Here is a 26,481-nt window from a genome sequence, read left to right as displayed (position 1 = left end):
CAGGGTGGCCACAGAACCGGGAAAACCGGGAAAACCGGGAAAAAACCGGGAATTGAAAATCGAACCGGGAAAACCGGGAAAAAACCGGGAATTTAGACTCAAAACCGGGAAAATTTAGCAAAGGGAACCGAAATTCAGTTTTGGTTCCAAGATCAAGGAATCAATCTACAATTCTAAATTCAGAATAATAATTTGAATTTCAAAGACAGAATTGAACAGTTCAAAAAATCATATCATAAGTATCATAAGAATATCATAAGTTTTTAAACTTATTAACTACTGTGATTTCTCTTCAATTACCCTTCAAAATAAAAAAAAAAACAAAAAAAATTCACCGAAACCCTGAGTTTAAACCTGCCTCGAAGAAAGAGATGAAAAATCTAAAAATTCTCTTAAATTTTTTTCAGATATCGCAAATCATGATTCATTAAAAAAAACTATCAATCATGTAGAAACAAACGAATCAAAGATCTTTTTTTTTATAATTGGGAAATTTTGAAAAGATGATAATATTCTAATTTTTCAGTGATTTAATTCGAGAGTTAAAAAAATACCATCACGGGGTCCAAACCATTTTTTAAGTTGTTCGTTCAAAATAAACATTTTTCGATAACTGGTCATAATTTATCAAGAAAATTTCGAATTACACTTTTTAAAGCTTGGACATGTTAGGATTCCTTTGAAAATTTGCAAAAATCGTGACAAAAATTTATATAAAATACTCATATGAAATTAAAGTAACACTGTTCAGAATTTTCACGAGCTTTTTTATGAGGGTGTGTTTATGTTGGTAGAAGACAATAGCAAATTCTTTAAAAATTTTAAAATGATTCAACATTGATAAAATTGATTATTTTTACTTTTTTCTTTTCGATGGTACAATGCAACAAAATTTCCGTTTTTCCGTTTGAAGAATGTTTAAGACATGGGTGGCTAACATTTTGAACAGGCGGGCCAAATTTCAGGAATGAGATTGGCTGGCGGGCCAAAAAAAAAACATTTGCCTAGGTCACATCGAATTAGGATTAAGTTTGCAGGTTGCCCGGTTTTATCCGGGTTTGCCCGGATATTTAATACAAATTTTGAGAAAAGTCCGATCCGGCTTGGTTGCCCGGATTTCATTGAAAAATTCTCAGATTTATTCCCCTTTTTGCCAAACCGAACGAAAAACAATTTGATTTGTTAAAAAAAATTATGTATGCATCCAAAAATAGAATATTCTTTTAGTAATTTCTAAAAATATAATCACGAAAGGTTTTGTGGAAGCCTAACATACGATTTAAAATCTGCTGATAACATTAAGTTTTTTTTGCTATTAATTTGCATTGATATTGCCTGAAGTTTAAAGGTCGACAATCATGAAATCAAATCCCAAATTTTGCCAGGTTTTTAGTTAAAAATTATTCGGATTTGTTCGGCCCGGATACGTGCTGAAAAAAATACGGGAACCTAAGTATAGATTCATCTTTATAAATCATTTTTGTTACTTGCATATTTTTTCAAATTTTACTCCATTTGAAAAACAGTATAAATTTTACGCAATATGAAATTAGTTTTGCCTCCCAACTGATGTACGTCAATCTTTTCAAGGCATTTAAAATCTCATCGGTTTACAACGGACTTGAAGTCAATTTTATGGTTCCAAATATAAAAAAAGACCACCCATTTTCCAAAATTTTCAAGTTCACCGTTTTCCTTAGAAAAATTTGAAAGACAAATTAAAAAAAAAGCAGAATGCAAAATATAGCGTTCACAAGCTTTTGACATTTAAAGAATAATTTTTTCAACGAACTCTAGTTATATCACAATATTGATTTTTCAAAGTATGGACCTTAACCTCAACTCAATCCAACTCTTTCCAAATTTTTCAATATCTCGATATGACAAGAGTATTTGGAAGGCCTTCTATAAACAGGATAAAAACGAATTCAAATCTTTTTTAATTATTGCACCTTTTTCAAGTCAAAATTTTGCTAAAAAAAATCTTTCTTCTGAATGATTTGTCAGAACAAGACCGGATAACTTCCCAACTATTGATTCTGTCTAGTTTTTCATTATTGATGTTCATAAATACAGAGCAAGATGCCTATTAATAAATTTTCTGTTAAAGCTTAGCAAACAATAACAAATTGGAAAAAAATACAAAGCAAATTTTCGATATTTTACATAATTTTGTAAAAGTTGTTAAGTTTGGATGGATGTACGAAGTTGTTGAAATGGAATTCATGTTACGAATGATTGAAGTTGTTGTATAAGTATAATTTGAATTATGATATTAATGCGTTTGTGTTTTTTTTTACGATTTTTAAACGATTTTGATACGATCTTACTACCTTTCAGAGGCTATCCAAACTTCTCATTAATGAAACTAGAGTCCGCTTGAGTGCTCTTCATACAAATGATATGTGGTCACCAAAAACCAATCGGGAAACATTGAAAAATTTATGATGAAATTAACAGAAAATGTTTCAAATACCGTACAATTTTGATAATTTAAAAATTGTAATCGTAATTTTATTTAAACAGTGACGGTAGCCTTTTTTGTAAAATTATATGAGACCCGCAGAGCCGAAGGGGTATAAGTGCAAAAATGATCGATAAATAATACCAAACGATCCTCCAAGTTGATTTTTTGAATTTTTTAAAATAATTCGCATACTTTTACGTGCGAAAGAAAAATGTTTTAAAATGTTTGAAAATGTATAGAAAATGGCCAAACCTAACAAATTTAAAGCGTTATTTCTCGAATTTAGTTTTTATACACGTTTACCCCTTTGGCTTATATCATTTCAAAGAGATTTTCAAATCCGTGTTTTGAATTTATTAACAGTAGATTCATATATATTTTTCCAAATGATATACGCAGACCAAGTTTCAAAATTGAAATTCCTTAATTTGAAACAAAAAAAATACAATGGGTGAATCTCAAATGAATAAATGTTTTAATTTTCCTTCATCTCAAACTTTGATATGCTGTTAAATAATCCCTAAAAATATTAAATCAAGACGATGCAACTCGTTGTCCATATTTTTTAAACTTTCAATGTCAGAATTCAAAATAGAGATCATGATTTCCATGTTCTGCATGTTTTAATTATAGGCCTTTTCAAAATAAAAAAATCTTTACTGAATATAAAATAAAATCTTTTTCAAACTTGGCTGAAAACAGAAGACAAGTTTTTCGGTAAACGGGAGGGTTAACTGAGGTGATTATGAACAAAGATTTTTGTTTTTGGTCTTATCTGTTCATAATTATCCAGATGAATTTGGGTAATGATGAACGCTGTTAAAATTCTTGTTACGTAACAATTTTTAATGTTGGCAATATTTCTAGATAAATCTAAACACTGCGCATAGATAGGATTAATGGTTTTTCAAAATTTACCCTTAATTAGTCATGGGCAATTTTTAGATTCACAAAGGAACAAGATACCATGTCCTACAATCTCATATTTACAGATTTTCAGAAACTGATGAAGTTATGTATAACGGTTTATTCTCAAGATCTTGATGATTATTGGTACACATTTAAACACTAAAGATAAGTTTAGATAATCAAACAATGCCTAAAACCAAGTGTTCATAATAACCCCGTATTTTAAAAAACATGGAGAAATTATAAACAATCCTCTGTAAATCAATGAGATAAATTTTTAGTAAAAATGTTATTGGTACTTTATTGGTACTTAAATTTGGTATTTTATTGGTACTTGAAGATGCATTTATTACTGAATGTAAAACCTCTGGAAACAACATTTTAACTGAATTTACTGTGACTTAACCCATAACGGTTTTGTGTAGGATGTTTTTCATCATTTAAAAAAATGTGATGAAAACCTTGAAAAAGAATCGAGTTCGTTGAAGTGTTCAATGATTTGAGTGTTATGAAACAACCGAATCAATAAAATATGTTGAAAATTTTGCTATATTCCGACGAAAATAGATAATGAAAGTCTGGAAAACCTTGAATTTTTGACCGGGAAAACCGGGAAAAACCCGGGAATTTCAAAATTAAAATGTTGTGGCCACCCTGGCTCTAGTTATTTACAGTTTCAGATTAAATGTAAAAAGATTTAATGTTTTGCGTTGTATATTAAATTAAATTAATATCTTTAATCGGATGTAGGGGAGATGGAGGCATAATGGCCACCTTAAGGAAAACGGTTATTTAACCATAGAAAATAGCTATAATATGGAGGTTACATTATTGTTTCGTGTTCAGACACTTGAAAAGCCTATTCCCTAACGGGCTGAAACGTGAAAAACTAGATGAAAACGTTAAAAAATGCATTTTAAAAAATTTTGCCAAAAGCTGAAAACCAGCCACTGTGGAGGCATAATGAGAACCCCCCCTGAGGCAGTATGAGCACCATTAATCAGAGCAAGATGTGCGTTTTTGCCGGGGAATCTAGCAGCGAATTCAATTCGATGAAGTCAGGTGAGTCGTAGATTCATCAAACAAAGCAATAACAAAATAATCTAGGTCTGTTTGTAGAATACAAACAATTCACGCACGCTCATACATTAAGTGCTTTGTTCGGAGAATGATGTTACTAGCCGTATAATGTAACAATAAAAAAATCGATCATGAATTGTGAATGGAAAAAAATCACCTCGAACAGAAATCGAACTTTAGTCTTTTGATTACCTCTCCGACACCTTACCAATAGGCTAAATCGTCGGATGGAAACTAGTCAAGGTGTGGCTCTATAAATCAATTTCAATTTGCTGCTAGATTCTACGGCAGAAAATGCTCATTATGCCTCGATAATATGGTGCTCTATATGCCCCTAGTCAACAGATTCAAGTAAAAACGTGTTTTAAAATTGACAAAAGTGAAAAATCAAAAATTTTATGATGGTAAAAATTGAGAAACAATGTGTACATCATGTTGCAGTGCGTACATTATAGATCAAGGTTATTTTAAGATCATAAAAGCTTATTTTGTGGTGCTCAAAAATTATAATATTTTCGTAACTTGAGAACCAAGCTAGTTTTTTTTAAATATCTCTGTAAAGATGATAAGGAGATTCCTTTTTTTGTGAAAAATTAATACTATAGGAAGTACGAAACAAATCCTCATGAAAATTTATTTAAGAAAATACGCACTTTCGTAGAAAAGCGTAGTTCTCATTATGCCTCGGGTGCTCGTTATGCCCTCATCTCCCCTACCCGTTACAAGATTAAAATTTGAGACCTTCCATAAGATTAAATTTAAAATAAGGTTTCAGATTCCGATTGTAGATTGATATTTCTACGTTGAAATTAAATTTTCAATTTCGGACTTCAGATTCAGATCTCACATTCATATTTCAGATTCAGATTAATTTTTTTTTTTCCATTTTTGTGAAAGTATGTATTAAGGAGCAGAATATGTACGGTACCGGTTCTACCATAAGAAATTGAAAAAGTGATGATTTCACCATCAAGCAATTTCCAGGAAAACCGATAAAATAAAATTTGAAGATTAAATTTCAATACAAATTGTGCAAGTTAACCATACAGTATTCATTAAATTTTTTTGTACATTTATTATAACCTAGTGGCTCCAGAGAATCCTACGATCAGGCTAAGAAATTCTGTAACACAAGTGTCGTTTTTTGTATACTCAATCAATTTCAGTCTCCGATTTCAGATTCAGATATCATATGCATATTTCAGATCCAGATAAAGATTTCTGATTTAGTTTGAGATTCAAATTTTAGATTTCAGATTTTTGTTTTCCATTTTTGTGACAGTAGGTATGTATCAAGGAATAGAACGGTGTGTGGTAGAAGAGATTGAAAAAAAGTAAAATTTCAGGAAATAACTGATAAAATAACATTTGAAGATTAAACTTCAATTCAAGTAATGAAAGTTACCGTACACAGTTACCGTTACAGTATTCATTTAAAAAAATACACACATTTATTGTAACCAAGTGGCTCCAGAGAGTCAAATAACGATCAGGCTAAGAGATTCTGTAGCACAAGTGACACAGTTGTTCAGCACGAAATTTCTTTTGGAGAGTTTATAAATTAGCACAAAAAAATTAGATTAGATAGCTTGGTTTCAGCGAAGAAATAAAAATCATGTTTTTTTTTTGAAAGACTTGTTTGTGTATTATAACAACGCTTGATTTATTTTTAATTTGTTCTCCAGGGATTGAAAATATATGTGTTTAAATCCTTCGTGACCGATTACAAATGTACTTATATATTTTTACCTAGAAAGTGTCATTCTAAACTTATAGTCTATTTCCGGTCATCCTAAGTTTTTTTTTCATTAAAATAAACAAGATGAATCAGTTCAACTAACGTTCTGGGTCTCAAACATTTAAAGCATTCAGATTATGATTTTAGATTTAGATTTCAGATTCGTAATTCGTAATTATATTTCAAAATACAAATATGGATTTCAGATACCAGATTTCGGATTTCAAATTCAAATACGAGAATCAGATTCCGGATTCATTTAAAGGACTTTTTGAGATTTAGAATTCAGATTTAGATTTCAGGTTCAAATTTCAAATGCAGATTGCAGATTTCAATTCCAGATTCTTCTTTCAGATTCAGATCACATTCCAATTTCAAAATTTATGTTTTAAGATTTTAAATTCCGATTACAAATTCAATATTTCAGATTTAAAACTCGGTTTTAATTTGGGATTCGTATTTCTTTCGCAGTTTTTTTTTTCAGGGATTTTCATCCTGTTGGATCAGTGGTTTTCAAACTTTTTTCGATCACCGCCCCTTGTCTCGATATTTTGGAGCTCACCGCCCCCCTAGGAGTATTTTCGAATAAATTTGTATAAAAATACAACAAAAATTTGGTAATTCTGAGCTCATTCACCGTCATATTTTTTTTGCAAAATCTGAGTTTGGCACCAGATAAAGATAAGAAAAATCGATTGGTAAACTAAAATGAAAGTCGACGATTTTAATAGCTATCTCCCTCCGATTCTGAGAGCTTCAATAATAATGTTAAATGATTACGCTAAATCAATATGAACTGTTCAAAACCGCTAACTAAATTATTCATAAAAAATATTTGACTTAGGGGAGTTGACCAGAAAAATAACTGATTCCAGTGTAGGAGAATATTCTGCAAAGTGGAAATTATTATCAACATTAAACAAACTCACCAATGATTCTGTGTTTTCTTCCGATCTATCCAGACTTATTAGACCCAGCGAGATTTTTTTAATCCTTCCAGACATCCAACTGTTGGCCTTGAAATCGAGATTATTCTAGGAATTAATAGAATCCAAGAAACTACAGACATTCCTGTTAGTCAAATAGAATGTTATTTTTCGGAACAATAAAATCAAAACAGTCACAATTCATTTTTATACAAACATCATTCACTATATTTATCTCTTTGATTTGGTTGGTTGATTAGGAATCTTCATTTCATATGTACAGGATTTTAGTTTAGAAATAATAAGTAGGTTTTAAAGAGTATAAATTCATGGCAGGGCAAACGCAATCCTACTGGTGAGAGGGTACGTTCCTGTTCTTCATAGTTTTTAGTAAACAAAATAACATTTTGTTGTTTCCCTTCTGGTACCTTCAACTTTGCTTCAAACTTTTTTTTTAATACCGTTTTTTCTAGTTGATAGAAAAATAAAATCCTTAGTAGGAAAAGAAACAAATCCAATTCACTCGCTTATTTTTACAAAACGTGGAAAGCATTTGATACTCGAAAGGAAAAATGTAAACTGGTAAAAAAGTACACACGCTTCAGTGAGAAAAATTAATATTATTCCTTCTAACTCAAAAGGAGGATGTAAAGCTTTAAAAGTTGGCCGAGTAAATGGTTGTATCATTGTCCAGAAACAACGATGTGGTGGTAAAAGTAGAGGAAAATGAAGGCTAATGACCGCCTTCGCTGGAGGCGCTGCCTCCGGCCGTGGTCGTAGGTGTAGTGACGGTGAAGAACCGGAGGATCGAGGTTTCCGGCGTGGAAGGTCGTATTCCAACGGAATTTCGCCGACCGGTAGGGGTGCGAGGCGCCTGACCGTCCACCGATCCATTTCGTCTCCGTCGCGGAGTTGTCGGCTGATGAGGCGTTTGCTGGTGAGATTGATTGAGGTTGGTGTTGTTCTGAGTGCTTCCGTTGTTGCCGGTGCCACTGTAAGGATTGTCTTCCGATGTTTTTAACATTTGAAGACGCGGTGAAAGTAGTAGAGTTACGTCATCAGGACCCGTCGAGCTATTGGAGCTTTCGATGGATTTGGCTGCTTGCAGCAGTTTTTGCTTCCGAATTTTAGTGAGCCAGTCCACGTTTTCTTTCAGCTTGCGCTTGTTGGAACTGTTATTGGCCACATTTACTAGATGTGGTGCATCACCATCCAGTACATAATTGGGAAGGTTTATGGTAGGAGATGATAGGCCATTGTTGGTGCTCCTAAACGAAGTTGATGGTTCCGGGGACTTCAAGTTAAGATCGGACATTGTGAGAGGTGATTTACAGGGTGTAGATGCTTTATCATCACTTTCCTCTAGAATGGCAGTAAGGCTTCGAGATGAAGACGACGAAGACGCAATTTCTAAGGCAGCGAATCCAGATGTTTTACAGTTGGCGTTTGCGGGACTAAACAGTCGACGACCACGCGTTTCAATGTTGGGTCGTTTGATTTCCATGTAAGAGGTACACGGATCCTGTTGATCGCAACCGGCCATTTCCAAGAAGGTTCGTTTGTTGGAAACTTTTTTCTCAACGGTGTTCGGAGTCGTTTCGTTGCGTTCGACAAGCCGGCGAACTGATCTCGGAGTAAACTCCAGCGACTTTAGTCTGACCTTAACTACCTCTTGTCGATAATTTTCACAGTATTCTGCTGTTCCCCGGTACAGGACAGCTTCGTCCTCTTCGATCTGTTCCGGTCCAATGCGCCATATTTTATGTCGAGCATCGTCGCTACAAGTCACAATCCGAATGTCCTGATGGTTCTGCATCCAGGCTACGCTAGTCACTTCCACCGTGTGACCATTCAACCGAACCAGCGGCTGAGAACTTTTCACGTTCCAGATGTAGCTCTTTTCGTCGCTCGAACCACTGATCAGATATTTTCCGTCCGGGCTCAGGTAGGACTTGATGTAGAAGGTTCCATTCTTGAAGCCACCGTACCGTTGCATCGGTTGCGCCGAGTAGGTCGAAATGTTGTAGCAGTAGATGTGATTGTCCATACAGTTTACGTACAGTCGCATCCGATCGTTGTCGATCAACAGATTGGTGAAACCTTTGAGCGTTGTCGTTCCCGCGTACGGGAAACTGTGCTTCGGCAGTGGGTCCCGATTGTGGGCCGAATAATGCCGCCGTACGTCCCAAACCTTGATGATACCATCGCCGGCCCCACAGGATATCAACGTGTTGTCGTCCTGAAAATGAAAGAAATGTTGGTAAAAATGAATAACTGATTGTTTGTTTGTTTGTTTGTTTATTCAATCAACGGACCAAGTATAGGTCCAAATGACGACTTAAAGTTGAAGTTACATAAAATTTATATCTAATTAATGATTTCTTGATAATCTTAAAACACTTCTTCGAAAAACATTCCGCGAATCGTCGAAGTCGAAGAGTTCGGAAAAGCGGTTGAACGTTTTCATCACACCGATGAATGCACTATTGGCTCCATAGTTGTTCAATCGAATGGGAACATACAGTTGAAGGTCCTGGTTTCTCAGTCCATGAGGTCTCACACTAAGAGGAATAGCTTCTAGTAGCGTAGGACAATCGATACGCGATGTCAGTAGATCGGCGACAAAAGAAGCTCGTGTTGCATTTCTTCGGGCTTGAAGAGTATCCATGTCTATAAGACGACATCGATGTTCGTAGCTTGGCATGTGGAATGGGTCTTGCCAGTTAAGGTGTCTGAGGGCATAACGCAAAAAGCGCCTCTGGATGGCCTCGAGCCGCTCATTACCGTTCTGGTAGTAAGGACACCAGACAGCTGAGGCGTATTCGAGGATGTATCGAACTATGCTGCAATACAGGCTCTTCAGGCAATACACGTCCTTGAATTCCTTGGCCACTCGGAATAAAAATCCGAGGCTTCTAGAAGCTTTATCGACGACGTAGTTCGTATGTGTTTTGAATTCCAGCTTACGGTCGAGTATTACGCCCAAATCATTGATGTGGTCCACCCGCGCAATGGACTCATCTCCTAAGAAGTACTCCGCGCAAAAAGGCTGCCGTCTTCGTGAGAAACTGATGACTGCACATTTACTGCGATTCAAAGGCAGGCAGTTGATGTCGCACCACTTTGCGAAAAGATTAAACTGGTTTTGCAGAAAATCAATGTCGTCCTGACCGTTTATGGCGTAAAACAGTTTAAGATCGTCAGCATAACAAAGTTATTTTATTATTATTTTAATTCGGGGTAAAGATTCACAATTAGACTCCTAATAATTCAGATTAAGAAACAACTGTAGCTTCTGATTCAGATTAGATATAAAGCATCAGAGTTCATAATCAAATTTCATCTTTAATATGCAAATTCCGAAAGGATTTCAGATTATGGTTTCAAATCGACATTCTAGAATTACGTTCCAAACTCAGAATCAGACATCAAATTTAGGATTTCAATTCAGATTTGAGATTCAGATTTCAGATTTCGAATTCAGATTTCAGATTAAAATTTCATATAAAGACTAGCAGACCCGGTAAACTTCGTCTTACCCTGTTAAATTTGGCGTCCATTTTCCATTTTTTCTTCGCTGATCAACTTTTAAAATTTATGTAATATTGAGTTGTCAATCGTCTCGCTTTTGTGAACATGTTCTAGTTTTTTTTTTTAAATTTCTCTCATTTCCGTTTGCTCGAATTGTCCCGCTTAGTTCTATCGAAATAAAACCTAACAATTTTAATTCAGTTCTACGGATCTTTTCTTAAATAAACAAATAAATAACTTTCAATAAATCTTACATGCAACTTTCATGAATACTTTTTTATTAACTCTTCTTTCATTCAGATTTTTTGTATATCAACGAATGGTCAGGTTTCAGGTTCTTGTCTCAAAATGGTTTATTTTTTTCAGTTCGATGTTATCGTCCAACTTGCTAGCCTATTGCAAAAAAAAAAATCACTTTTTGTAACTTTTTCCATAAATAATTGTATGTTGATAATATGTATGTTTCATTTATTGTTTACCATTTCGTTGATTTATTCCACTTTGTTCGAAATAACATTAAGGTTGGAATCGAAATCAAAAGTTTCTCATTTATTGTATTTTATTGCATATGATACTTTATGAAAATAAAATTTTGAATATTGAGACAATTTTTGGAGTATTTGGGAGCTAAAAGCGCTGCATTAGGATCAGTATTCCTAACGCAGCGCTTTTAGCTCCCAATTAGTTTTGGGACAGCTTTTTGTTCACCATCCTCACCCCTCGAAGTAGTTTGAATTAATATAAGGTACACCGGGGCAAGTGCAAACGGTTTTCACCATAGTTCAACTTTCACATGTCCTAGAAAAATATGTAAATCTTCAAAAATAATCAATTATCGTTCGTTACATCATTAAAATGGTTCTCAACAAATTCCCGTAGAAAGTGAAAATTTAAAAAATGTTGTTAAAAAGTAACGGCCCTTTTTTGAAAAAATTTCTAAGTTTGCACTTGCCCCGTTTATGGGGGCAAGTGCAAACGCAATGCTTTTTCCAAACTTATTCCAAGATGCGTCAGTGTATCGTTACTAAAACGAATTTAATACATGTTCCGGTATGTTTTATCAACTTTTTTTGATGTATTTGCTGTTTTTCTGCTATATTAATTACTTTTTGGAACTTCAGTTTTGCTGACTGTTGTTTGAAGCAAAAGACCTTCATTTGCCAAGGCATTACGGAATTTTGAATATCCGCTTCAGATACAACACTTTGGATACCCTTTCTGGCCACTCTAATATAATGCTGAACCATTTTTGAGATGATTTTTTTTTAATGTCTGATGTTACATGGCTTAAAGGTGCGTTTGCACTTACCCCGGTAGTGTCGTTTGCACTTGCCCCGCAGTGTGGGTTGACAGGAGTGAATATTATTTTCACAATTTTTAGGGTCTACTGAAAATTTTTCATAAATTTTCTGCTTTCACCTGAATATCAGTCCCAAACACTCACCTTTCGACGAAAAATCGGATTTGAATGCCCTTTTTTGTAGCCAAAAAAAGCAAAACAAAAACACACTTTTCATGTCTAGTACGTATTTGAATTCGTGTGTAATCAAACAGTGCCGTGTTTTTAGTGAATAATTGAAAGAAAGTTTAGTTTATCTATGTCAGATTGTTGGTTTGGACAACAACAACAACTTCTAGAAGAAGAAATATTTTTTAATTTTTTTATAACAGAGGAATGTTGATCGTTTGCACTTGCCCCGAGTTTGCACTTGCCCCGGTGTACCTTACATATTTTCACCAAAACCATGTTCAAAAAGTTTTTCTAGATGCCGATCTTATAGATATGACACATTTCAACTTGAAGTGTTCCCAAACAGCATTTGCCATGGCATAAAATCTGGCGATCTTGTATACTGCAATCTACTTTTTTTATATTGATTAATGAAAAAAAATGACCCAATGAATCAAGAAAACGATTGGGATGAAAAATAGAAAAAAAATATGTTTTTAATTGAAGATCGATTCGATCGATTCAAAATATCCTGAACATTGTTGGTGGGGATCTGCGATTTAATTTAAGACTATGTAATATTTTCAAGATTCAATAACATTTAATTGAAAAGCAGATTTGAAAAAAAACTAAATAGTTCGAAAAGAAATAATCTGTTCAGGCTACGATGGTTGTATGAGTTCATATCATTTTCTGGAAAATTTCATACTGAAATAACTCAAAACCTTAAAAAAAAAGTATTTTTTTTTTGTAAATCGAAACTCTCAATAGAGGAACACCGGGTATGATAACAGTGAACCTGTAAACAGTTTTTCGGTAAATAATTTTAGAAAAAGTTGAGTTTGTTTAGTCAGATTGTTTATTTGGGCCCAACCATTTATAAATGAAGAAATAATGTATACATTTTATGTAAATTTTGAACGTTTGCATTCGCTCTAGTGTACCTTTTAACTGGAAATTCTTCTTAGACTATTGATAACTTACACATATGGTTGCAAAAAATTCTTTGCATTCGGCCTTTAAATAAACATCAATCCTATTTAATCCTTCTTAAAGGACAGGCTCTTGTTCAGTACATGTGTCTGTTCATTTTCAACGGATTTTGTTGTTGTTCTGTAAATTTAAAGGCACATGTTCGAAAAATGTTTCTAGGCGTATTGAATTATTCAATCGTACGTAAATCTTCCCACTTTCTTTTTTTTCAAACGTCCGCAAAGAGTCATACCATTTTTTCATGTGCAGCAGTATCAAATTCATGTTTTTTTAGACAACCATTGCTGATTCAATTAACATGAAATATAAACAGTTTTTATATTTAAAACCGTTCAAATGGTTTTGATTTTATCGGGAAAATATCAATCTGGGTCACATCTAGGCTTCATTTATTCATATGTGCTGTACAAATAAGCTAGGAATCAAGAAGAAAAAAACACATCCAGCTTTCATATCGCCGCCACGTGCATTGAAAGTATGCTTGGTTGAGAAATAGGCGCTCAAGTATTCCCACTAATCAGTATGCTATGCCCTGGTTACTATCCTCTCACGACGTTTGTTCGCGACGCCTCGACCATAGAGACGGATAACAAACCGCCCGCTCGGCGCCCAAAGTAACGAAAATCTCGAAAAAATGGATGTCATGACTTTTATTTGATTCAAAAAACTACAAATTTTATTTTTACGGACAATTGAGGTGACTTTTTGTTAATTTTATTCGATATAAACCGATTCGCATGGCTACAGAATATTCGAAAAATAATTTCATTCAAATCGTTTTGGTCATTTCGGAGGAGTAGTACTACAAACACCGTTACAAGAGAATTTTATATAATAGATTTACGATTCTGATATTAAATTCATATTCAGATTTCTGATTTAAATTTCAGATTCAGAATTAAGATCCAGATTAGATACAAATTTCAGATGCAAGCTTCAAAAACCGTGGTAAAATGTCTATAATAAATAAATAAAAATAAGATTCAGGCTACAGATTGTCAGTCAGTCAGTCAGTCAAAATTCATTCAATGAACTATTTCAAAAGAACTGGAAAAAAGAGGATCAAAAATCGTCAACAATGTAAAGATTCTCACCTGAAAAGCCAATCCGGTAATACTACTGCTACATCCACTGGGTGGCATCTTCGGCGTGGCTCTGGTTCGCTTCCTGTAGGCCGAAGGGGTCCCAGGCCCACCCGAATGGCCACTAAAGATACAATTGTCTGCTCTTGGAGCCATATTGGATCCGAGCTGGGCTCGGATATCCCACAGCACTATTACACCATCCCGTCCTCCGGTAGCAAACACGGCCGGATCCGTTCTCCTGAAGGCGGCCGTTTTAACCGATCGCGAATGACCGTTGAAAATCTGACTGCTCACCAGTTTGGATTCAGTCAGGGTCCACAGTCTCGCGGTGTGATCTCCGGAAGCCGAAACCAGTTTCATGTCTCCCGGCATCCATTCCACATCGAAGACCGCATTCAGGTGACATTGCTCTCCCTCCAGAGCCTTCTCTCCACCTGGTTCCTCATTCCTGAGGTTCGTATCCTGGATTGCCACCTTTCCGTCTTCGTTGGCAATCGCCAGGATATGCTCGTTACCTTCACATTTGGCAAACTTGGCGGCCAGAATCGGTGGGGCCGGATTGAAATCGGCCGTCATCACCGAAGGACTGATCCCTTTCCAGCTGTCCTGTTCGTGAACGGCCAACCGCGACAACACGGCGTCATAGTTGGGCACAAATCCTGTTTCAAAAAGAAAAAAAAACGAATCCACCGAAACGTGAATATTCCTGTAAAGCTCCTGATCTACGCCTCAACTCTTACCATTTCCGTATTGCCGTTCGAAAAAATTAACCACCGAATTCATATTCCAGGCACCATTCACTAATGAGATGAGCAGCACATTTGCAGGTAGCCTGTGATTAACCGAAAAAATTTAATGTTCTTATCGCACTTTTTTAGCAGTCTTGCAGCGGAATGCCCGGGAAAATTTAGGCGGACTTTTCTGCTGATGCGCTTTGGTTGGCGCTCGATTTTTCTCTTGCTGCTTTGCCTTCAACTTCACACTCGACTGACTAGTGACTGCGCTACTGGTTGGACGATTTGGGAGCGAAAGATTGCTTGCCTGGAAGAGCGCAACAAGAACGAAATCAAGCAACAAACGAACGTTTTTCCAAGAGCGCACCCAGAACACCGCAAAATCGAGCGACACACACTCGGCTGACGAAGGAAGGAGCACAACAAAAAGACAGAAAAACGGCTGTTCACTTTTTGCGGGATTTTCATACGTCGCGCAAAGCAACCTGATACGTATGCGAAAACGAGAGAGAACATACAAGCGATCTTTAGCGGGAAAAGAACGGACAAAAAACTAAAAACGTCTGAAGGCGTCTGAGCGCCATTTTTTGAATCAGTGTTGCCAGAAACAAAGTTGACAATAAACATCATTTTTCAGAGTTTGATTGAATAAAAAGTTTTTTTTTTTTTTTTTTTTGTAAATTCTTTATTTGAAACGGCTCATACCTTTAGGCTTTAAGGAGCCAAACTCGTTTTGTTTGATAACAATTGTGTGCTTATATCTAGATCACTTTTAAAGAAAAAAGAAGATAGATAGGGAAATATGAAAATAAGAAGAAATTATAGACGAAGATCAATAGCTTTTAGGAAAAGATATATTTCGAACATGTAGTCCAAGTCTCTCACACCCAGCACATCTCTCACTGGAACATAGGGTGGTTTTCCTCGGGCCCGAAGGGAGTCTATCAAATTCGTTCTAGCGACAAGATGGACCTCGCACGACCAAACAATATGCTCGATGTCATGGTAACCTTGGCCGCAACTACACAAATTGCTGCTAGCAATATTCAAACGATAGAGTACCGCGTCTAAGGAATAATGATTGGACATGAGACGGGAAAATATACGAATAAAATCTCGACTCAGGTCCAATCTATTAAACCAGGGTTTGAGGCTTACCTTTGGGATAATCGAGTGGAGCCATCGACCCAACTCATCCTCGTCCCATTTGCGCTGCCAGTTGACAAGAGAGTTCCTTCGAACTATGAAGTAAAATTCGTTGAAGACGATTTCACGGTGATATGTGTCGCCTTCCATCGCCCCCACCTTTGCCAGAGAGTCCGCCCTCTCATTACCCAATATCGAGCAATGTGAGGGGACCCAAACGAAGGTGATGGCAAAGCAACGTCTTGATAAAGCACTCAGAGTTTCCCGTATCTTCCCGAGGAAATACGGTGAGTGCTTTCCTGGTCTTATTGAACGGATTGCTTCAACAGAACTGAGGCTGTCCGTTATAATATAGTAGTGTCCTACTGGCCTTGAAACGACGCTGTCCAACGCCCAGTAAATGGCTCCTAATTCTGCGATGTATACCGAGCATGGTGGATGGAGGTTATATGAGGCAGTAGCTATTTCGTTAAAAACTCCAAATCCCGTTGATTCCTCTATAAGCGACCCATCTGTAAAGTACATTTTGTCAGCATCGACGTGTCTATATTTAGCATCGAAAATTCTTGGAATCAGAAGTGGACGATGTGAATCAGGGATTCCACGAATTTCTTGCTGCATAGACAAATCAAACTGGACAGAAGAGTTGTCGTAGTCTGGGATGTAAACACGAGTTGGAGAATATGAAGAAGGATTAACCTGCATGGACATGAAGACATGGTATATAGACATAAATCTGGTTTGAAGATTTTGCTCAAGAAGCCTTTCAAAATTTGCGGTCACCAATGGGTTCATGACCTCACACCTGATGAGGAACCGGAGTGATAACAAATTGAATCGATCTTTTAGTGGGAGTATGCCTGCCAAAACTTCAAGACTCATATTATGCGTAGAAGGCATACAGCCCAAAGCGATGCGGAGACAACGATATTGGATACGCTCGAGTTTGATGAGATGAGTTTTAGCAGCTGACTGGAAACAGAAGCTACCATATTCCATAACTGAGAGAATTGTTGTTTGATACAATTTTAAAAGATCTTCTGGGTGAGCTCCCCACCAAGTGCCAGTGATTGATCGGAGAAAATTGATTCTTTGTTGGCATTTTCCTTTCAGATACTCAATGTGGGCTCTCCAGGTACATTTGGAATCAAACCAAACCCCAAGATACTTAAAACACCTCGATTGAGTGATCGTTCTGCCTAGGAGATGAAGCTTAGGTTGAGCAGGTCTACGCTTCTTAGAGAAAACAACCATCTCCGTTTTCTGTGGCGAAAACTCAATCCCAAGCCCCAAAGCCCAGGTTGACAATCTGTCTAAAGTATCTTGTAAAGGTCTGTGCAGATGAGACTCAGTAGATCCTGTGACAGACACTACGCCGTCATCTGCAAGTTGTCTTAGTGTGCAACCTTCGGAGATACAACTGTCGATGTCACTTACGTAAAAATTGTACAAAAGAGGACTCAAACATGAACCTTGCGGGAGGCCCATGTAAGAGGTCCTTCTAATTGAAATATCTCCGTGAGCAAAGTTCAGATGTTTCTCACAAAGCAAGCTGTATAAGATGTTGTTCAATAGGGGAGGCAGACCCCGGGAGTGCAACTTGTCAGACAAAACCTCTATTGAGACTGCATCAAAAGCTCCCTTTATGTCTAGAAACACTGAAGCCATTTGCTCACGTTTTGCGTACGCCATTTGTATCTCTGAAGACAGCAAAGCAAGACAATCGTTTGTCCCTTTGCCCCTTCGAAACCCAAATTGAGTATCTGAAAGAAGACCATTTGTTTCCACCCATTTATCCAATCGGAACAAAATCATTTTCTCCATCAATTTCCGAATGCAAGACAACATCGCTATTGGACGGTAAGAATAAAAATCGGAAGCTGGTTTCCCAGGCTTTTGGATGGCAATAACTCTCACTTGTCTCCAATCTTCGGGAACAATGTTATGCTCCAAGAATTGATTAAATAAATTCAACAAGCGAAATTTGGCGGCATCCGGAAGGTTTTTCAACAAGTTAAATTTGATTTTATCAACTCCCGGAGCTGAATTGTTACAAGAGAGGAGAGCAAGTGAGAGTTCCATCATTGAAAAGCTGGAATCCAGATCGCATCTGTTCGGAGACACACTTCGGATGATTTTTTGCACTGGTGTGGAATCTGGACAGATTTTCCGTGCGAAATTGAGAATCCATTTATGCGAATGTTCTTCACTTTCGTTCGTGTGAGAACGATTACGCATGCTGCGTGCCACATTCCACAAAGTGCTTAAGGATGTTTCCCGCGACAAACCTCCCACAAAATTACGCCAATGCGCACGTTTTTTCCCCTTGATCAAGTTTTTAAATTGCTGCTCAAGAGAAAAATACGCGTTGAAGTTATCCAGGGTTCCGTGTTTCCGAAAAACTTTAAAAGCGTTCGATTTGTCCACGTAAAGTTTAGTACACTGACTGTCCCACCATGGATTGGGAGGCCTTCGGCGAACAGATGGATCTGGGATGGGTTTCGTTTGAGATTTAATTGCACTATCATGGATCAAGCAAGCAAGGAAGGTATATTCCTCCAACGGAGGTAACACTTCCACAGAATGGATGGCTGAAACAATTGCGTCCGAGTACTTTTTCCAGTCGATGTGTCTTGTGAGGTCATATACCATATTTGTTGAATTTGAAGCGTTAACCCCATTGGTGATTGTAATTTTGATAGGCAGGTGATCACTACCATTGGGATCAGGGATTACCTTCCACTGGCAATCCAATGATAGTGAATTTGAGCAGAGTGAGAGGTCAATTGCACTTTGTCTAGCAGGAGGTTTAGGTACCCGTGTTTTATCACCCGTGTTCAAAACTGTTAAATTGAAACTGTCGCAAATGTCATAGATAAGAGTAGAACGACTATCGTCAGTTTGCTCCCCCCACACAGTCCCATGTGAATTAAAGTCACCCAGGATCAACCTTGGTTCAGGTAGCACTGAGCACAGGTCCTCTAGGTGGCTTTGGTTCACTGCAACTCTCTGAGGCCAGTATAAACTGACAACACATAAGTCTTTACCCCTTATAGTTGTATGACAAGCAACAGCTTCAATTCCTCCTGTCAAAGGGAGGTGGATTCTATAGAAAGAGTGGCGCTTATTGATCCCTAAAAGCACCCCTCCATAAGAATCATTGCGATCCAAACGAATGATGTTAAATTCGTGGAATGAGATGTTTGATTGAGAAGAAAGCCATGTTTCAGAAAGGGCAAAAATATCGCAACTAGTTTCATGAAGAAGAAATTTGAACGGATCCAGTTTAGGGATTAGGCTACGACAATTCCACTGTAACACAGTGATATCTCCGACCTCTCGGCTTAAATTAGCCATCGAGAGAGATAAACGCTGAAAGAAGGGGCCAAGTTTGCATCAATTGCTTCAAAAATGTCTTTACTACAGGGAGCATAGAGGTAACAATACTCCTGATCGATTCCGAGACGTTGAAAAAAGTAAATACCCCATTTAAAATGTCGGACAATTTAAAAATTCCAGATTGTGATGTTGATTCTGGCGAAATAACGTTAGGAATGAAAGACTTAGCAGTTTCCGCAATGTTTGGAGTATTCTGAGATGTCATATTCATACGGAATCCAGGAGGGACTTGTTTTTCTTTCACTATAGGTGTCGGTTTTTGCTTAATACCAATTGAGGGACTAAATGTTGGGATTTTTGCTGGAATTTTGGGGGTCTTCGGTGCTGGTTTTGATCGTTTTCGCGAGTTGGCTACAAAGATGACCGGGTGTTCTTCGTCGGTAGAATCTGATTCTACATTGTCTACAACTGACAGCGCAGTAAAAATGTTACTTGAATGAGGTTGGATCGGAGGCGCCGCGCTTTTCAAAATGGCGGCATAAGACCGTTTTGAGCGTTCCTTCAAAGAGCGCTTTTGGCTATCCCAGCGACTCTTATATGCCTCGCACGAGGAGATTTCATGGGGTGAGCCCCCGCAATAGACACATTTCTGCTCTATTGCTGAGCACGCTCCAGCCCCATGATTCTCCCCGCATTTGGGACACCGTGGCTTGTTACAGCAGTGCGACGCAGTGTGTCCCAACTTATTGCAATTCTTGCAATCCATGGGGCGAGGAACAAAGAGTCGCACAGGCAGCCTCAAAATTCCGTCAATCAAGACGTAATGAGGGAGGGCGGTTCCCGCAAAGGTCACACGAAATGAGCCTGAAGGTGAGTACCCTTTGACTCCATTTACGACGGTGGCAGTTCTGAGTTGGCGGCAATCCAAGATTTCGACCGAAGCCGAACCGAGGCTCTTAAACTTACCAACGCCGTTGGATTTCACGTAATCTGCCTTCAAACTCATTTCTGTAATCACGCCCTCGATCTCTACGTCTCGAGACGGAATGTACACGTGGTACTCTAAGTTTATAAAATAGTTGATCAGAAGAACTAAAACTTTTTGAAATGTTTTCCATGTTGGAGACGGGTGTTATTTTTTTGAAAACCAAGCCAAGTCCAAGGAATATTTAAAGAAGGTAGTGTCGAGGCAGCCCTGCTTCAGTATTAGTACACACTGCGACGTCACAATCACGAAAAATCTGTTAATTTACTAGGAAATTTGCCTTTTTCGTTCATAATTTGAAGAATTTGCTGGAAATGTTCCACTTTTAATACCTGTTATTCTAGAAGGATTCTTGCTCTTCAAGATTGGTACGAAAAAAGTTGGATTTTCGAGTAATTTTTGTATGAAATAGACCATCGAAGTTCGAAAAAAATGGTGGATTTTCCCTACTCAAATTTGCAAAACTTTAAAATTGGTTCAAAGTCTTACATGAAAATAATCAAGTCAGTGCAGTTTAAGATCCTTATTACAAAAAAGTTATCAAAAAACAAACTGTTATTTAAAACAACAATTATTATTTATTGGCATTTTAGTAAATCGAGTTAATAATAATCAATTGATGTTAATTGTTCTACATAAGAATTGAAAATGGTAAACCGATTGGATAAAAATCATGACAATCAGTTGAACACTTAATAACTACCAGCTAGACCTTTTCAAAGTAGATTTCATCTTCGTTTTTGAACGTTTTAGCTTCAAGATGACATTGCGTTCATTATTAAAATGTGAAAAAAACATAATGCAATCTTCAAAGGACCAGAAAATTTCATAACATAGTGAAATAGAGGTTTTACAACACAATCAAAATGAAATTGGAATTCATTTTCGTTCTAAAACATGTTTTTCTTTGAAATTTCTGCCATTCGCAAATAAATTTTCGATACATTCGTTTTTGTGACGTCACAAAAAAAAATCCAATATGGCTCTCGACACTACCTTATTTAAATATTCCTTGGCCAAGTCCAAAAACCAGAACACAAGTGTGAAAATCCAAATCCAAATATTACACAGTTAAAAAATCTAGTAAAAAAATTTTAAAAACTTCATTCGAACCTTGGTACAAACATCCGATGACAGAATAACGTACAAACTTGGAAAAAGCAATGCTTGCAAAAAAAAAACAAAAAAAAAACAAAAATGATTAAAAAATATGACAAAAATACAAAAACAAAAAAATTACAAAAAGCACATAAATCATGAAAATTACAAAATTTACAAGAATCACAAAGATTCAGATAAATCTACAAAAACCAAAAATATGATGACAAAAATGATAAAAATGACAAACATCACAATAATGACAAAGGTGTAACAAAAATAACAGAAATTATGAAAATGAAAAAAAAATAATGAAAAAAATGTCGAATTAGAATAAGAATCATTAGAAAATTCACAAAAAAATTCCAAATCATGGCAAAATATGACCATAATACATAGTTACAAAGTTAATAAAAAATACAAATAAATTAAAAACATGACAAAACTACAAAACTTACAAAAATTTCATAAAATTACAAAACATTACAGAAATTATAAAACTTAAAAATTGACAAAAATGTCAAAAATTACAAAAATAACGAACAAAACCAAAATGACAAAAATAACAAAAATAAAATTACAAAAAAAATTTAAAAAAAAAACGATTTTTTTTATAAAAATGACTTAAATTAATGACTAAACTCATCATAATAATAAAAACTGCAAAAATATCAAAATATTACAAAATTTTTAAAAAAATATCAAACTTGCGAAAATTACAAAAAACAAAAAATCATTACAGAATATGACATGATTACAAAGTTACAAAGTTTTAAAAAATACTCAAATGTAAAAAAAATACAATAAATACAAAATTTACAAAAATTTCAAAAAATTACAGAAATTACAAAATTTACAAAAAAAAAACAAAAATTACACATTATTATAAAAACTACCTGATCCCGTACGAACTCCGTTTCGCTTTCAATTTGGAATATGTCATGAATGTTAATTGTCAAGCATTTCCAAGATGCATTTCCGGGTGCATTGTTTAGCAATAATTGCAAAAATATTGGACGATCACTTTTTCTGTCGTCTACTATACTTATTTGAAATTTTAACTCGATCGTTGCATAACAACGCAATTATTGCCAAAAAGCCGCTTTTGATGATCTCTTTAATAATCTTTGATATCTGAAATCAATTGCCCTTCCCTTAAAACTCGCTTGTGCAAATTTTCAAACCAATTCATAGCATAATTACGTCAATATCGCATAAAAACAGTGAAAAAATATTACGGACGTCTCCTTTGGCCGCCCCGACCCAAAACCTGAAATGAATTACTCGTTTCTTAAAATTTTGATATACAAAGTCTCATCTTAATCTGATGCATGATCATGGCAATATCGCAATAACAGTGAATAATTAATATGGACGACACCATTTGTCGCCTCCTGGCAAAAAAATGACTCATGAAATCGATTGCCACTGCAGTCCCTGAAAACTTCCATGTGCAAAATTTGCATCCCAATCCGATGTATAATAACGCCAATATAGCAAACACAGTGAATATTTAGTATGAATTGGAGATTTGGATAATTGGAATCATTTGTTCGTCCTTAACTTTCGATAAAATTTCATTGATTTAATGATCAAACTTTTAAAGTATTTTCAAATCAGACGTTAGCCCCCCTCAATGGCTCGGCTCCTTTGCGCGAGCGCATCCAAACGCAAAGCTCCCACGTGGCAAATTTAAAAATCCACCACCCACGCGAAGATCCGGATCAAAAGAAAAACTTCCAACTGGCTCTCTCGAAACGAAACGAAAAAAAAGTCGTGTCCCCGTCGCGTTTGCGGATGCGGTTCGTTGGCTCGTTGATTGACTGTGCAGACCATGGTTCGATCACAGAAAAACAAACCTCCGACCGGCAGCATCCAAACCGGTGCCGGTACCGGTGATAATCGAAGTCAGCTGAAAAGTTTAAACTGGTCCCGGATTCGGAAGGAGTACCTAACGGTTGAGTTTGTGAAATCGCTTATTTTTGATCCGGCTCGGCTACCTTTGGTTTCCTGGTTGATTTTGGCCGCGGAACTGGTTCTGAATGTGTTTGTAGTGAATAATGTGGCTTATACCGAAATCGATTGGAAGGCCTATATGCAGGAATGCGAAGGCTTCCTGAATGGAACCACCAATTACGGATTGCTGAAAGGTGAGTTTTTAGGGGGGCCGTGCGTGAGGCAATATTTTTTTCCGCACGATTCTAAAAATAAATCTTTTTCTGATTGACATTTTGGGTGCTTGAATAACGCGTTTTTTATTTTCGTTTTAGGAGACACCGGGCCGCTAGTCTATCCGGCTGGTTTTGTTTATATTTACAGTGCCCTGTACTTAATAACGTCACATGGCACGAATATTCGGTTGGCCCAGTATATCTTCATCGGAATCTATCTGGCTCAGATGGCACTGGTTCTGCGACTGTACAGTAAAAGTCGGAAGCTGCCACCTTATGTTCTGGTGCTGACCACATTCACCTCCTATCGGATCCATTCGATCTACGTACTGAGGCTGTTCAATGATCCGATAGCAATACTTTTCTTGTATCTGGCTCTGAATGCATACATCGATAATCGATGGACAACCGGAAGTATTTTCCTTAGCCTTGGAGTTTCTGTTAAGATGAATGTGTTGCTATTTGCTCCTGCAATTTTATTGCTGTTTATCACTAACTTGGGTTGGTGGAAAACATTCATCCAGTTGACAATCTGTGGAACGATCCAGCTGCTTTTGGGAGCCCCATTCTTGCTGACCTACCCATGGGAATATCTTAAGGGAAGTTTCGATCTTGGTCGAGTATTCGAGCACAAATGGACTGTCAACTATCGGTTTCTCGAACGAGATCTATTCGAGAGCAAGTTGTTCCATTTAGCTTTGCTAGGGATCCATGTGATTTTGCTTATTGCATTCACCTCTCCGACGTTTAAATATTTCCAAAACTACTGTCGGCTGAGGCAGTTAGAACTGATGTTGGCCCCTCAAATCGCTGCCAAAAATCGAGAAGTCGAACAAGAACTGAAGCGACCGAAAAATGCCAAAGCTAAACCCACAAAACCACCCAAAGAGGAAAATCTCTCAAAAGAGCAGGAAAAATTCCTAGAATCCTTCGAGAAAGGCATCAAGAAAATGGCCAACAAAGAGTCTTCCAATGGAACGGCACCACCTCCGAAACAGGAAGAAGATATCCAGCCCGCCCAACCGAGCAAGTTCTCGATCCACTTCGATAGAGCTACCCAGCTAGCGCTGCTCCCAATTTTCCTGTGCAACTTCATCGGAATCGTTTGTTCCCGCAGTCTGCACTACCAGTTCTACGTGTGGTACTTCCACAGCCTGCCATATCTGACCTGGTTCACCGAGTACACGACCAGCCTCAAGTTTTTGCTGTTGCTGCTGCTGGAATTCGCTTGGAATACCTATCCCAGTACAAACGTGAGTAGCCTTATTCTTCACACTTGTCACATTATCCTGTTGGTTGGTATCGGAAAGAAAATGTTCCGAAAGATTCCGGATCTGGCCCAGATCAGTGGGGCCAAATCGACCGATTGAAAATGGGACAAAGTTTAAATTGTAGGATACCATTTGTTATCTTCTAAGGATATGAAAGATCTTAACATCGAAGAGGTGCCTTTTTTGCAAGGATTAGTCAAATTTGTCCCGTTAGAAAACCTTCAAAATACAAATGTTACCAAAAGAACGGTATAGAATACTTTTTGAGGTACTTGTTAAAAATTTTGTTTCTAAAATTTGCATAAGAAAGGTATAAAAATCGGCAATTGAGTACGATTATCTTAAACAAGATGATCTCAAACTACATTTTTGTTTATTTCACTAACCGAATTTCCTGCTTAAAGTTTATGTGCAATTGTTCAACAGTGAAAAGCTAACTTCAATATCTCACCTAATAGTTTAAAATTGAATTCAAACAAATACCTACATCAAGACACTCTTTTTAATGAACTCATTTAGTTTTCTCCAAAGTTAAAATTTTTGTGTGTGGTTTGTTTAATTTTTCCCCAGCTAGTGAATAGATGATACTTTTGTTGTTACTGAAACGACTTGCAAACATGCATTTGTAGGTTTATATAAAATATTTTATTATAATGTGTAGTTTTTCACGTTTTTCATCGGTAGAATAAGAAAAGAACAATCCCTGGTTGAGGTGGTATTTTTTAAAAAAATTCCTACATGCTTTTAAAAATGCATTTTTAAGTATCTAAGTTCGGTTTGGAATATTTGCATTAAATATTATTCCAGCGTTCTTTAAACATTCATCCAAAACAAAAATAAGACTAAAACAAGTTTTAAAATCTTGAAGAAGACGTAAAATATTCCAAAATAGTCTGAAAAATGCTTCAAACTACACTAGACTCAAATCAGAAACAAAAAGAAATTCTTAAATACATATCTAAAAAATCATAAAAAATACTCGGAAAAAATATAAAAAAATCTTATGAACGTTTCATAAAAGAGACAACAAAAAATGCTTTGAAACTTTCAACAACAAAATGATGAAAAAAACACAATAAAATATAGAACATTCTTAGAAAAAGGACGTTTCAAAAACCATTAAAAAAAATTCAAATTAAAATTGAAAAAAAACAAAAACTTAAAAAAATAAAATCTTAAAAATATAATTATAATTATTATATTATAAATTATTTTAAATTATTTTTAATTTATAAAAATTCATTTAAAATTTTGAAAAACAACTTAAAATAAAAGACTAAAAAAGATTCAGAAAAACCTAAAAAAAAAACTTTCAAAAACTCAAAATGTCTCTGAAAAGAACAAAAACAGACTCAGACAAGACCGCAAAAATCTGAAAAAATACTCTTAAAACATATCTAAAGAATAAAAAATAGCCACAAAAAGTCTTAAAACAAACAAATTAAGATTCAGAAAATACTCTTATGTAAAAGAATAATCAAACAAAGAAAAGAAAATATAAAAGACAATAAATAGACTAAAAATTGCTTTTAAAAATTGATAAAAATCCAAAAAGCTC

The 26,481-nt window shown here is 36.1% G+C and overlaps 3 protein-coding genes across 3 annotated transcripts; 1 reads left to right on the top strand and 2 right to left on the bottom strand.

Annotated features, from left to right (window-relative positions):
• Positions 1 to 7,320: 7,320 nt before the first annotated feature.
• Positions 7,321 to 15,310, bottom strand: LOC129756983 (protein lethal(2)denticleless). The gene is made up of 3 exons (XM_055754065.1): positions 14,920 to 15,310; positions 14,189 to 14,838; positions 7,321 to 9,359 (listed from the first exon to the last, which is right to left on the bottom strand). The coding sequence occupies exons 1-3, from the start codon at positions 14,960 to 14,962 to the stop codon at positions 7,854 to 7,856; spliced, it is 2,199 nt and encodes a 732-aa protein (XP_055610040.1). The 5' UTR covers positions 14,963 to 15,310; the 3' UTR covers positions 7,321 to 7,853.
• A 309-nt stretch (positions 15,311 to 15,619) lies between these two features.
• On the bottom strand, positions 15,620 to 17,301 carry LOC129756246 (uncharacterized). The gene is made up of 2 exons (XM_055753052.1): positions 16,072 to 17,301; positions 15,620 to 15,946 (listed from the first exon to the last, which is right to left on the bottom strand). Exons 1-2 carry the CDS (start codon positions 17,056 to 17,058, stop codon positions 15,935 to 15,937), a joined length of 999 nt encoding a protein of 332 aa, XP_055609027.1. The 5' UTR covers positions 17,059 to 17,301; the 3' UTR covers positions 15,620 to 15,934.
• Positions 17,302 to 23,141: 5,840 nt separating this feature from the next.
• LOC129756245 (lethal(2)neighbour of tid protein 2) lies at positions 23,142 to 25,549 on the top strand. The gene is made up of 2 exons (XM_055753051.1): positions 23,142 to 23,631; positions 23,752 to 25,549. Exons 1-2 carry the CDS (start codon positions 23,316 to 23,318, stop codon positions 25,020 to 25,022), a joined length of 1,587 nt encoding a protein of 528 aa, XP_055609026.1. The 5' UTR covers positions 23,142 to 23,315; the 3' UTR covers positions 25,023 to 25,549.
• Positions 25,550 to 26,481: the final 932 nt, after the last annotated feature.

Source organism: Uranotaenia lowii, chromosome 3 (genome assembly GCF_029784155.1).
Source record: "Uranotaenia lowii strain MFRU-FL chromosome 3, ASM2978415v1, whole genome shotgun sequence".
Taxonomy (NCBI): Eukaryota; Metazoa; Arthropoda; class Insecta; order Diptera; family Culicidae; genus Uranotaenia; species Uranotaenia lowii.
This window is presented reverse-complemented; position numbering and strand designations above follow the sequence as displayed.